The sequence below is a fragment of the Miniopterus schreibersii genome (genome assembly GCF_964146895.1).
Source record: "Miniopterus schreibersii genome assembly, chromosome: 1".
Classification (NCBI taxonomy): Eukaryota; Metazoa; Chordata; class Mammalia; order Chiroptera; family Miniopteridae; genus Miniopterus; species Miniopterus schreibersii.
Window position 1 is genome coordinate 151,659,042 of NC_138101.1, and position 12,088 is coordinate 151,671,129.

A 12,088-nucleotide genomic window follows, 5' to 3' on the forward strand; every position below is an offset into this window, starting at 1 on the left:
TCACCCATGTGGCTTTCTCAGCAGCTGTCAAGCCCTCTGGGCTTCCTTCATTCTAAGTATCTCCATGTCTTTAACTCCTCCAACCACAGCCTCGGGTCCCCAACTCCTTTCAGAGGCTATCCCAGGCCCGGTGCCTGTCTTACAGCTTCAGATTCCAGTCCTCCACTGGTTCCCTCCCTTCCGCCCGTGACCATGCTCGGGTGTCCCCTTTCTCCCTCACAGCTCTACTGACAGAGAAGCAATGCCAAGGACCTCCAAGTGGCCAAATCTAACGGCGCTTCCCAGCCTTCATCCTCGGCTTCTCTGCAGCAGTAGAACAACTGACTGCTCAGTCTTCAGTTATTGACATACATGGTCATCTTCCTTGGTTTGGAAGGAAGACCATACATAAATATATATGTATATAGTATATGTTTACGATCACACAGCATATACAACTTTTGTGCGCTCATTTTTTATGTAACATAAGCATTTTCCTATATTGTGAGGAATTCTTCATTAAGTTGCATTTTAACGGCTTCATACAATCCTATCCTGTGGGTCTTCTATAACTCACCAAATTCTACCCCTTTTGCTGGACACTGGGTTTGCTTCCATTTGTTATGAGAGGAACAATATGATAAACAACCCGCTGTCAGGAGGTGGCCATGAAGTGGGTGAACTTCCCACCAGTCCTCTGTGAGGGGGGAGGTCAGGAATCTTGAGGAAGAAGAGATGATGGCGGTTGAACCAAGGTGGCGGTAGTGGGAGGTGTTAAGAACATAAGCTTTTAATCCTGGCTCCGACGCTTCTATGTAACCCTAGGCAACTTAACCTGAGTCATTTGTAAAACTGGGATAGCAACAGAGTACTGGTTTTTCAGATTAAGTGAAAGAAGGTGCACAAAGTTCTGAGGATGGCATCTGGCACATAAGAAGTATTCAGTGACTTAGATAAAAGTAACCACCACGACCACCGTCATCTTCATGCCCATAGCTTTTCCTGAAAGCAGAAAACCTCCTTCGCTCATGCATGCACACATCAAACACATACTGAGTCCCTAGTGCTCCCTGTTCCCTAGAAACTCTTGGTCAACAGGGGGGAAAGATAGCTAATGAGCTGTTAACAGTCAGTAAGTATTAAAGGTGCGGGTTGGAGGGCAGAGATTTCTCAGAAAAAGCACTGCTCAAATTGAATTTGGAAGGTGCAGGCATGGGTGAGCAAAGCAGAGACAGAGACAGACAAACATTTCAAGCAGAGGAAGCCCCATATGGCCAGGCACAGGAATGCACTGAGGGAGAGCAAGAAGTTTGCTGGAGCATGAGCCGAGGCAGGAGCTGGGGGGCAGGAGGCTGGGAGATGAGGCAGGGAGGTGGGACCTCATGGCTGGTTAGTGGGTCTGAAAGTGATACAGCCCCCAGAGGGCTCACGCAGAGAATGGCCAGACTGGTTTTTCTCAGAGAGATTTCAAAGAGTGGAACTGCTGGGTCAAATGCTCTGGACATTTCTAAGGCATGTTGCCAAATTGCTTTGGAAAAGAGATGGGTCATTGTACATCTTCCCCGAAGCAACTGCTGCTATCGCCTCTTCCTCCCAGGAGTCCCATTTCTCGGAACCTCTCTTCCTTGGTCGAGATGCCAGCTCTCCTGTCTCCTCCCTGCACTGGCCCTATCGCAGGCCCCTCTGCTTCCTCTCCCTCCCTGATCAGATGTGTTCCCCTCTTCTCTCCCTTGGCAAGGCCCTAACTGCCTGGGCTTCAACTCCACCTCTGGGCAGAAGACTCTGGCCCGTCCTCTACACAAACCTGCAATCACCCGAGCACCTCCTCCTGGAAGCCCCCCACCACCTCAACCCCAGCAGATATTTGCCTCAAGACTTTCTTGAGAATCATCTCCTCCTCCTGATGTCCCTAGTTGTGTCAACGGCACCACCCTGCTCTCAAACATCTAGAAGCTAACCTCTGTCATCCTTGGCTTGTCCCTGTCCTGAAAACACCCCAGTCCAGTCTCTCCTTCTCACCTACCTCCACCCGCTCTCCAGACTGCCTCCATCCTTACTTCCAATACTGCAGCCCTAAGTCTTTCCCGGGGCAGTTAGGATGACCTGACAAATCAGCAACATGACTCCAGCCTCTCTCCCATGGGCACAGAGTGCCACGGGCACTGCTGGCACACCCAGCTTCCTAAAACACCACCTTGATCCTGTCATCCCCCACTTAAAACCTTTCACCAGAGTATAAGGCCCTGGCCTATCTCTGGCTGCCATGACCCTCCCCTTCTCAGCTCTGCTGCCCAGCACGCTCCTCCCTACCTCCTGTGCCTCAGCAGGCTGGATTACTTGACAGTACTCATTTCTCACTAATCAGAAAACTCCTGGAGAGGCAGGACTATCACTTAAAAAAACAAACAAAAAACCCTTTCTAACCTCCCCAACCATAAAGTTTTATATACAGAAAGTGCCAAATACGTATTTTATGGGAGATGTTAGGCCTGTCTTCAAGACCTGTGCAGGAAGGGAGATTAGACAGGGGTCAGGCAGTAACAGTGTGTGAAGTGGGTGACTGGGGCATGGGTTGGTGTGGCCGTCACACAGAAACTGGCTGCCACACAGGGATCCCTGAATGGACAGCCCACCTGCCGCCCTACTGCAGGGTCACTATTTGCCTGGGTGCAGAATGAGTTTCAGGTTGTTTAAAAATATTGTGTGGGGGTTAAATATGGCTAAGGGCTCCCAGTCATAAACTTTGACTTAGGCCAATCCTGTGGGCTGACATTCCAGGACAATTGGCTAGATCTCTGGACTCAGGAGGGTGGGCTAACAGGTGAGGGGAATGGGAGGGAAGCAAGGGAGAGGGTTTAGATTTTGTCTAAGAAAGAAATCTTTGATTTCACTTATATGTGGAATCTAAAGAGCAATATAAATGAAGAAATAAAACAGAAAGAGACTCATAGATACAGAGAACAGAGTGATGGTTGCTAGAGGGAAGGATGGATATAGGACTAGGTGAAAGAGGTAAAGGGACTGAGAAGTACAAAGTGGTGGTTACAAACTAGTCATGAGGATGTAAAGTACAGCGTAGGGAATATAGTCAGTAATATTGTAATGACTATGTATGGTGCCAGGTGGGTACTGGAAATATCAGGGGAACACTCTGTAAAGTATATGATTGTCTAACCACTATGCGGCACACCTGAAACTAATACAAAATAATACTGAATGTAAAACTATAATTGAAAATTTTTAAATGAAGTATCTGCTGCCCTGGCCAGGTAGCACAGTTGGTTAGAGTGTCATCCTAATATGCCAACGTTGTGGGTTCGATTCCCTGTCAGGGCATATACAAGAATAAACCACTGAATGTATAAATAAGTGGAACAACAAATCGATGTTTCTCTCTCTTCCTCCCCCTCCCTCTTTCCCTTCCTCTCTCTAAAATCAGTAAATAAATTTAAAAGAAGTGTGTGCTCATAAAGAAAAGAAGAGTAAAGAATATATGAAAATATTATCATTTTCCTTCTCTGGAAATGTACATAATGTACTTTTTAGATTTTTTTCCTTGGGAGAGAGGAAGAGGGTAGTGAGAGAAATACGGGGAAAGAAAAATTGTGTGTATTTTAAAAAAGAAAAGAAATCTTTAACAAAGTAAGCTCTCTAAAACCTAAACAGGCAGCTACACAAATGGGGGAGCATCTCACCTCTGGAACTGACAAAGTTGGGGGCTGACTAATCACCTGGAAGGAAGGTGGCAGCCTAGGGACATAGGTGCCTACTTGGACACAAAGTGGGTAGGGACAGCCATCAAGGCTCCTTCTGGTTCTGGGATTCTCAGATTCTCTGTCCATTCAAGTTCATCTCTAGAAAACTCTTCCATATCAGTTTTCCTATCTTGTGCCTGGTGCCAGGTTAGTATTTAATATAAGGGGGGGGCAAAAGTAGCTTTACAGTTGCAATACAAATAATTAACACAATAATTAATAAATAAGCTAAGAATAAACTCTGTGTTTTGCCTACTCACAACTGTAAACCTACTTTTGCCCCACCCTGAACATTTGCAAGGCACTTGATGATAGGGGTGCTCACACCTGTGTATTTTTGGGGTGTGTGTGGGGGAAATTGTTACTTAAAATAGCTTAATCAACAGTTTTCTCTGTCCTCCAAAGTATCTTCCAAGAATGGTTTTGTTCAAGAACTTTATTTTTCTTTCTAACCTCCAGTAAGTTGAAGACCAAAGAAGCACTGTTGGATATCTGATGGCTCATATTCTCATTGGTAAAACTATCCTAGAGCAGAGGCAATTCAAACACTGTCCATTAGAACTACAGTTAATGGAAATGAATGCCTTAGAAAGGAAAACATCATTTGGTTGATTTGTATTTATACTGTTGCTAATTAAACAAGGTAGAAGAAAAAAGTTTGCTTAAACCATTGAAATACAGGGTGTCCCAAAAAATGTATACACACACTTTGAATAATTATAAAGGCAGTGTTTATTAAAATATATTTCATATTCAAATCGAGCCATCAGCTGTTAAAGTGTGTATACATTATTGGGGACATCCTTTATTTATGTACAACTACTGTTTCTATCTACAGCAAAAGTGTCCTTAAACGTGAAGTAGGGCATGTGTCAGGGGACATGAATGGATTCTTAGTCTCATCAACTTGAAGACTGGGGATGAGACTAGGGTGTAGGAGGACCTGACTTTATGGCTATTCAAATGGATTTTTTTCCCCAAAAGACCAACACGTTCACACTTTTAACCCAAATTATTAACCAAGGAAATCTCAGAAGGTTCTGGACATCCTGTGGGGATGCTGCGCTTCCTTCACAAAGGGTGGAGCCCTCCGCGCCCGTGGACCATGAGGTTTCAGAGAAATGCTCTAGCGATTCCTGGTGTCAAGGGTGTATATGAAAGGTGCTTTATACACTGCAAAGCACCATGTAAATGTTAGAAGAGCCTGTGGCTGCACCTCAGGAGGCCTGGGTTCCTAGAAGCCCTCAATTTCTACGAGTGAGGCCTGGGCCCCACGTCCAGGCAGCCGCAGCGCCGGCGTCAGACGGCCGTAAACGCACACGCGGGCGTCGCGAGGACCCGGCCACTCCAGAAAGCGGCCTGCATCCCGCGGCCCTACGCTTCTCAGCCAACTTGTTCAAGGGACTCCCAGGAGGGTCAGGAAGATGACGGATGCGATTATTCGCCCACGTCTGAGATTTCTACGTCCTCACAGGCAACTGAGTCCACCTGTGGCGCTGGAGGCGGGGCCGAGGCGCGCGGGGACGGGGCCTCAGGCGCGACCCCCGGCAGCTCCCATCCCGAGGGGGCCCAGGCTCCCGGGGGCGCCTTTCCCACGGACAGGGCCCCGAGCCCTCGGGGGCACCCTCGGGGGCATCCCGGGGCCCCGCGGCCCCTCCCGGCCCCGAGCGCGCCAGGTGCGCAGGTGTGGCCGGGCACCGGGGCCAGTCGGCGCTAGCGCGGCGCCCGCTCCCCTTCCGCCCCCTCCCCCGTCGCGCCGGCCGGCCTACCTGCGTGTACAGCGCGGCCACCGCCATGGGCGACAGCGCCAGGGCGGCTCGAGGGCCGCGACCGGGCGAGGCTGGGGCTGCGGCTGCGAGGCCGGGGGGCGGCCGAGCGCGGGCGCCGCCTCAGCAGCGCGGGGCCGTCCGGGCGGAAAGTTGCCAGCGATCCACAAACTTTCCCCGGGGCCGGCCTCCCGGGAGGAGGCGGCGCCGATTGGCCCCTCCTGGCGCAGCCCGCAGAGCCCTCGCCGCGCGATTGGCTGGGGCGGGGGCGGGGCGGGGCGGGGGCGGGGCGGGGCGGGGCGGGGGCGACCCTCCTCGCGGTGAGAGTCGGCGAGGTGGGTCCACCCGGCGGGGCCCGAGCGCTCCTCCGAGAACCCGCCGCGCCGGGAGCGCGGACCCGCGGGCGGGAAGCAGGCGCGCTGCGGGCGGTCCTGGCCCGAGTTCAGCCCCCGCAAGTCGCAGCGCGTTTACTAGAAAGAGCGGAGGGATATGACCATTTCCATAGAAAACCCAACAGAATCGAACTATTAGAACTTGTGAGAATTTTATTTTGACCATGTTAAAATCAAATATAAAAATGATTAACTTTCCTTCATATCAGCAATAACCATTTAGAAAATTCGAAAGTAAAATAGGAAAATAAGGTATTTACAATACCAACGAAAATGCAGTGTCCCGAAATTACGCTAACAAAAATGCACTTGGCCTTTGTAGAGAAAATGTTTACATTTCCCTTCAAGGGCTTAAAAGAACTGAGTAAATGGAGAGACGTCATTTTCATCAATGGTAATATTTAAGATTGCACAGATGTCAATTCTACCCAAATTAATAATATAGAAGGCTAATATAATTGGAATAAAAATCCTAGCAGGACTTTTGGAAAACTGTACAATGACCTGACATTTTTTATGGGCCAAAGTCCCGTCCTGGTTGTGCACCAGCCTCTGGAAAGTGTGTGGATTGCTGGAAAACTTCTGCAAGACAACTCAGCAACATTTTGCAGTTTTCAGAGTACAAGTCTTGCACTCCCTTTATTAATTGATTCCCAGGCATATTATTCTTTTTTATGTTATTACAAATGTATATACAGTGAGTGGTACATTGGTTTTCGAATGTAACCCATTCCGGAAGACCGTTCAAGCTCTGAAACGTTGGAAAACCGAGGGATCAATAGCTGACAGCTAGGCCTCAGGACCTTGCCCTCAGCGGAAGCCGTGGGGCATGTTCCACTTTCAAGGCATGTTCGAAAATGGAAGCATTTACATTTACCTCTGGGTTTACGGCACTGGTAAACCAAAATGTTCGTCAACAGAGACGTTCGAAAATCGAGGTACCACTGTAAATGTTTTCTTAATTTCCAATTGTTTATTGCTAGTATATAGAAATATAATTAATTTTTGTATATTGATCTTACATTGTGTGACCTTTTCTGAATTCGTTTGTTATAGTAATTTTTGTGTGGACTCCTTAGGATTTTCCACGAACAAAATATGTCATTTGCGAATATAGATTTTTAACCTTCATTTTAAAAAAATTTATCTTTATTGTTGAAAGTATTACAGATGTCCCCCCTTTTCCCTCATTGATCCCCTCCCCTCCAGCACCCCTCGCCCCAGGCTTTCACCACAGTATTGTCTGTGTCCATGGGTTATGCATATATGCATATAAGTTCTTACGTTAATCTCTCCCCACCCACCCACCCACCCACCTCCTCCTTCCCCTCCTTCCCTTTGAGAATCTTCAGTCTGTTCCATGCTTCTGTTTCTTTGGATCTATTTTGTTCATCTGTTTATTCTGTTCATTAGATTCTACACGAGTAAGATCATGTGACACTTCTCTTTCTCTGATTGGCTTATTTTGCTTAGCATAATACTGTCCAGGTCCCACCATGTTGTCTCATAGTGTAAGGGATCCTTCTTTTTTTACAGCTGTATAATATTCCATGCTGTAAATGTCCAAGAAGATGCTTGATATGATTTCAGTCTTCTGCTCTTGTAGAGACTTGTTTTGTGTCCTAACGTGGTCTATCTTTGAGAATGTCTCATGTGCATTTGAGGAGAATGCCTATTCTGCAGCTTTGGAGTGAAATGTTCCATAAATGTCAATTAAATCCACCAGATCTAGTGTATCAGAACCACTGTTTCCTTATTGATTTTTTGTCTGGAAGATCTCTCCAGTAAAGTCAGTGGTGTGTTAAAGTCCCCTACTATGACTGTATTGCTGTCAATCTCTCCTTTAAAGTCCTCCAGTCTTTTTTTTTTTTTTTTTTTCCCCAGCCTGTGTCTTATTCTTCAGAGGGTCTCTTGTAGACAGCATATATTTGGGTCTGGTTTTCTTATCCATTCAGCTACCCTATGTCTTTTGATTGGGACATTTAATCCACTTATATTTAATATTATTATTGATGAGTACTTATATGTTGCCATTTTATTTCTTTATGTCTATGTTTCTCATTTTCTCTATTTCAGCTTTTCATTTCAGCAGTCTCTTTAACATTTCTTGCAAGCTGTTTTGGTGGTGATAACTTCCTTTAGGGTTTTGTGTGTGTGTGTTGATGTTTTTTTGTTTGTTTTTTTTGTCTGGAAAGCTCTTTATTTCACCTTTATTTCAATGATAGCCTTGCTGGATAGAGTATTCTTGGTTTTAGATCCTTGTTTTGCATGACCTTGAATACTTCATGCTATTCCCTTCTGGCCTGTAGAGTTTCTGATGAGAAATCAGCGGAAAGCCTTATGGGAGCTCCTTTGTAGGTAACAGCTTGCTTTTCTCTTGCTGCCTTTAAGATTCTCTGTCTTGAATTTTTGGCATTTTAATTATAATGTATCTGTGTGTGGGCCTATTTGTGTTCTTCTTACTTGGGACTCTCTGTGCCTGAACTTGTGTGACTTTTTCCTTGACCAGGTTAGGGAAGTTTTCTGCCATTATTTCTTCAAACAGGTTCTCTAACCCTTGCTTACTTTTGACCCTCTTCTGGCACTCCTATGATGCAAATACATTTCATGTTGTCCCACAGCTTCCTTAAACTGTCCTCCTGCTTTTTGTTTTTTCTTTTTGGTTCTCTGATTGAGTGATTTTTCCTACCCTGCCTTCTAATTTGCTGATCCAATCCTCAGCTTCCCCTAATCTGCTGTTCATTCCTTCCAATGTTTTTTTAATATCTACGTCATTCTTAATTTCCTTTATAGTTTCCATTTCTTTTCTCATGCTGTTGAGCATCCTTATGATCAGTACTCTGAACTCTGTATCTGATAAATTGCTTATTTCCATTTCATTTAGCTCTTCTTCTGGAGAATTCTATTGTTCTTTCATTTGGGGCTTGTTTTGTCTTCCCATTTTGGCTGCCTGTTTGGATTTGTTTCTATGTTTCTGTTTCATTGTTTCAGGCAACAATGTCAAACTCCCACTTTTCTTACTCAGAGTTCAGTGGTTTTTTATGGATAACCACTATTAATTCGTTGTATGCTGTTGATCAATTTATAGAGCTCTAAAATTGTTTTTGATACTGTTGTTTAGTGTTGTGCCTGTTTTGAGGAATTTGTTGAGCTCCTTCCTCAGTCTGCCATACCAAGATGTCAAAAGTCTGCTTAAAAATAAAAATTTATTGCATTATAATTCTTATACCATAAACTTCACCCATTTAAAGTATATAACTCAGAGGTTTTTAATATATTCACAGATATATTAAACTATCACCACAATTTTAGAAGATTGTCATCATCTCAAAAAGAAACTCCAATGCTCTTTAGTTATCACTCCCTAACCCTCATTTCTCCCTACTCCTAAGTGGTAGGGAATTGACCACTTACCTACTGTATGTCATCTCTTTTTTTTTCTTAATTAGCCTGGCTAGAGGCTTATCAATTTTTTTTTAATATATCTTTATTGATTTCAGAGAAAGGAAGAGATATATAGAAACATCAATGATGATCTGCTGCCTCTTGCATGCCCCCAACTGGGGATCAAGCCTGCAACCCGGGCATGTGCCCTGACTGGGAATTGAAACGTGATCTCTTGGATCCTAGGTTGATGCTCAACTGCTGAGCCATGCTGGCTGAGCAGAGATTTATCAGTTTTTTATTGATCTTTTCAAAAGACGAGTTTTTTGTTTCAGTGATTTTCTCTCTTGGTTTCTTGTCCTCAATTTTAGGGCTTTCTTTTTTCCTAATACATGCATTCTATGCTATAAATTTCCCTCTAAGTACTGCTTTTACTGCATTCCACAAATTTTGATAAGTTGTATTTTCATATTCATTTAGTTCAAAATATTTTTAAACTTCTCTTGAGATTTCTTCTTCGACTCATGTGTTGCTTAGAAATGTGTTGTTTAATCTCCAAGTATTTGGAGATTTTTCAACCATTTTCCTGTCATTGATTTCTAGTTTAATTCTGTTGTCATCTGAGAGCATACATCACAGGATTTCTATTATTTCCATTTTAAAGGTGTGTTTTACAGCTCAGAATGTGGTCTATGTTGGTGTATATTCCATGTTCCATGTGCTGTGGGTTTATTTATAAGGAACTAACAAAAGTCCTTTATATCCATATCTTTATTTGAACAATTTTCTATAATAGCTAGGAGAATACAGCACAGTGACGCACATTTACTAAGTACAACATTAGACAACTACAAGTTCAGAGCTTAAATGTCAATCTGATATTGTTTTGGTTTTTATCTTAGCACTAGGTAATACCTAGTGAAAACCCATGTTTCAAAGGCTTTTGTTGATGAGGTGAATTATTAACTTATTTTTTAAACTACATGTGAGATATGCTAGAATGGTTTCCCTTTAAAACTAGCGCTGGTTGATAATTCCTTTCATTTCTCAGTACTCCTGCCTCCTTTTTAATGGATGAATACTGTACCTAAAAACTTTTCAAAGATTAGCTATATCATGTTTTTCGCTGTAGAACAAAGTAGAATTCCTTTTCCAGATACAACAAGAAAAACAATTTTGAAAATTGCAATGTTCAATTTCATTTTAGTTAAAAGGCATGTCCATTTCACAGTAAATTAACAATTAAAGTTAACAATTAAAATACAGTATGTTAAATGTCATGAGCTCATTTCTGTGCAACATTGTTAGAGCAGTTTAAATTTCCAAGACACAGAAAGTCAATGTTACTCCAGGATTCCACAAAAATACATAACTAGGAATCATAAATTACAACACACATATCCACATTTAAAGGAAAAAAAAATCAGCATTTGTTGGAAAAAATTAAATGGCTCAAATGATTTAGGGAGCCAGAAATGTAAGTTAAATTTTACAACATATGGTAACAATAAGATATTTGAAATTACTGACTCTGAAAAATGCATTAAAATATACTTACCTACCAAGCATTGAATTATACATTCCAGTTTCAACTCAAAAGACATTTTTCTTTCAAATATTTCAGGCAACATTACAGTACTAAAAAAAGTCATTTTCAGATATTTATGACTCTACTAACACCCGTTAAGCTAATGAACATTTTAGCTAGACCAAATTATAAAATAAAAAAAATGTATAAAATGCATTTTCACAGGTATGTTACATGTACTTATCAGTTCCTGATCTACTGAAAACCCACTAACTCCAGGTTGATTTAATTTAGGGTAATACAATGGATTAGAATTTATAGCATTCTTTCTTGTTTTCAATCTTTTATAGTACCGGGTTCTTAAAAATTATTTTTAAAGAATGTCCATGAAAAGTTTTACAGTAGTACTCTTTACCTTTATTAAGAAAAAGTCAGTGGAAAACAAGCCATTTAGATATTACTGAGAATCTAACTTATCTCTGTATTTCTTCCATGTGTTCATTTGCTTACTTGTAACACAGAGGCCCCCAAACTCAGGAACACTTTCTAAGCCCACATTTCATTGGCTCTGAGATTGTTGCTGCCTCAGAGTTCTAATACCTGTTTGGAAATAACAGATAAGAAAGGAAAAATAGGTGGGGGAGGAGCATGCAGACTGGGAAAGGAATTAGCGGTTGGAGGCCACACCCAACCAAAACCCTCACAAAACCTTGAGAAACAGGGCTTGATATTCTCTCCAGGCAAGATATCCCCTGACAGAGGAAAAGTTTTGGAGAACTTAAGGCAGCTCCAGGAGGGAAGGGAGCAGGGGTTAAGGCGGCCCTCACAGCACAGCCTGAGAAGAAATGACAATGCACTTATCCACGAACAGAGGCCACGGCAAGACACGGCCTCTCTAATGCGCATGCACACAGCACACCTCCTAGCTGCAAAGTAAACACTGGCAGCATGCACACACCGTAAAGTTCAAACATGCCCTGACTTGTGCAGGGCCCAGCTGGGGACAGCCCTCAGAAGCACCCAGGGGCTTGGCCTCAGCTGGGGGCTCCCCACAGGCTGCACAGCTCACCTGGTGGCTCTAACAGAGGGGTGTTGAGTGACCTTCCTCTTCACTTTTGGGAGGTGTTCACTGCTTTCCATCAGGCTGACAGCCTGCTACTAATGAGTGACCTAACAGAGTACTGCACCCTCCAAGGGAGCACTGATTCCTTACCAAGTCAAACCCGGTTATAGCCGGTAATTGACAGAAGGAAAACTACCAGCTCTAGGCTCTAGTTGCTCCAT

General features: G+C 43.6%; 1 protein-coding gene across 1 annotated transcript in view; it reads right to left on the reverse strand.

Moving 5' to 3' along the window:
• MYO5C (myosin VC) overlaps nt 1-5,695 on the reverse strand; it is an 82,904-nt gene extending 77,209 nt beyond the window's left edge. Inside the window, exon 1 of the mRNA XM_081140080.1 lies at nt 5,504-5,695. Within this exon, the coding sequence (XP_080996206.1) occupies nt 5,504-5,530 (27 nt within the window). The 5' untranslated portion in view covers nt 5,531-5,695. The remainder of the gene's footprint in view (nt 1-5,503) is intronic.
• Nucleotides 5,696-12,088: the final 6,393 nt, after the last annotated feature.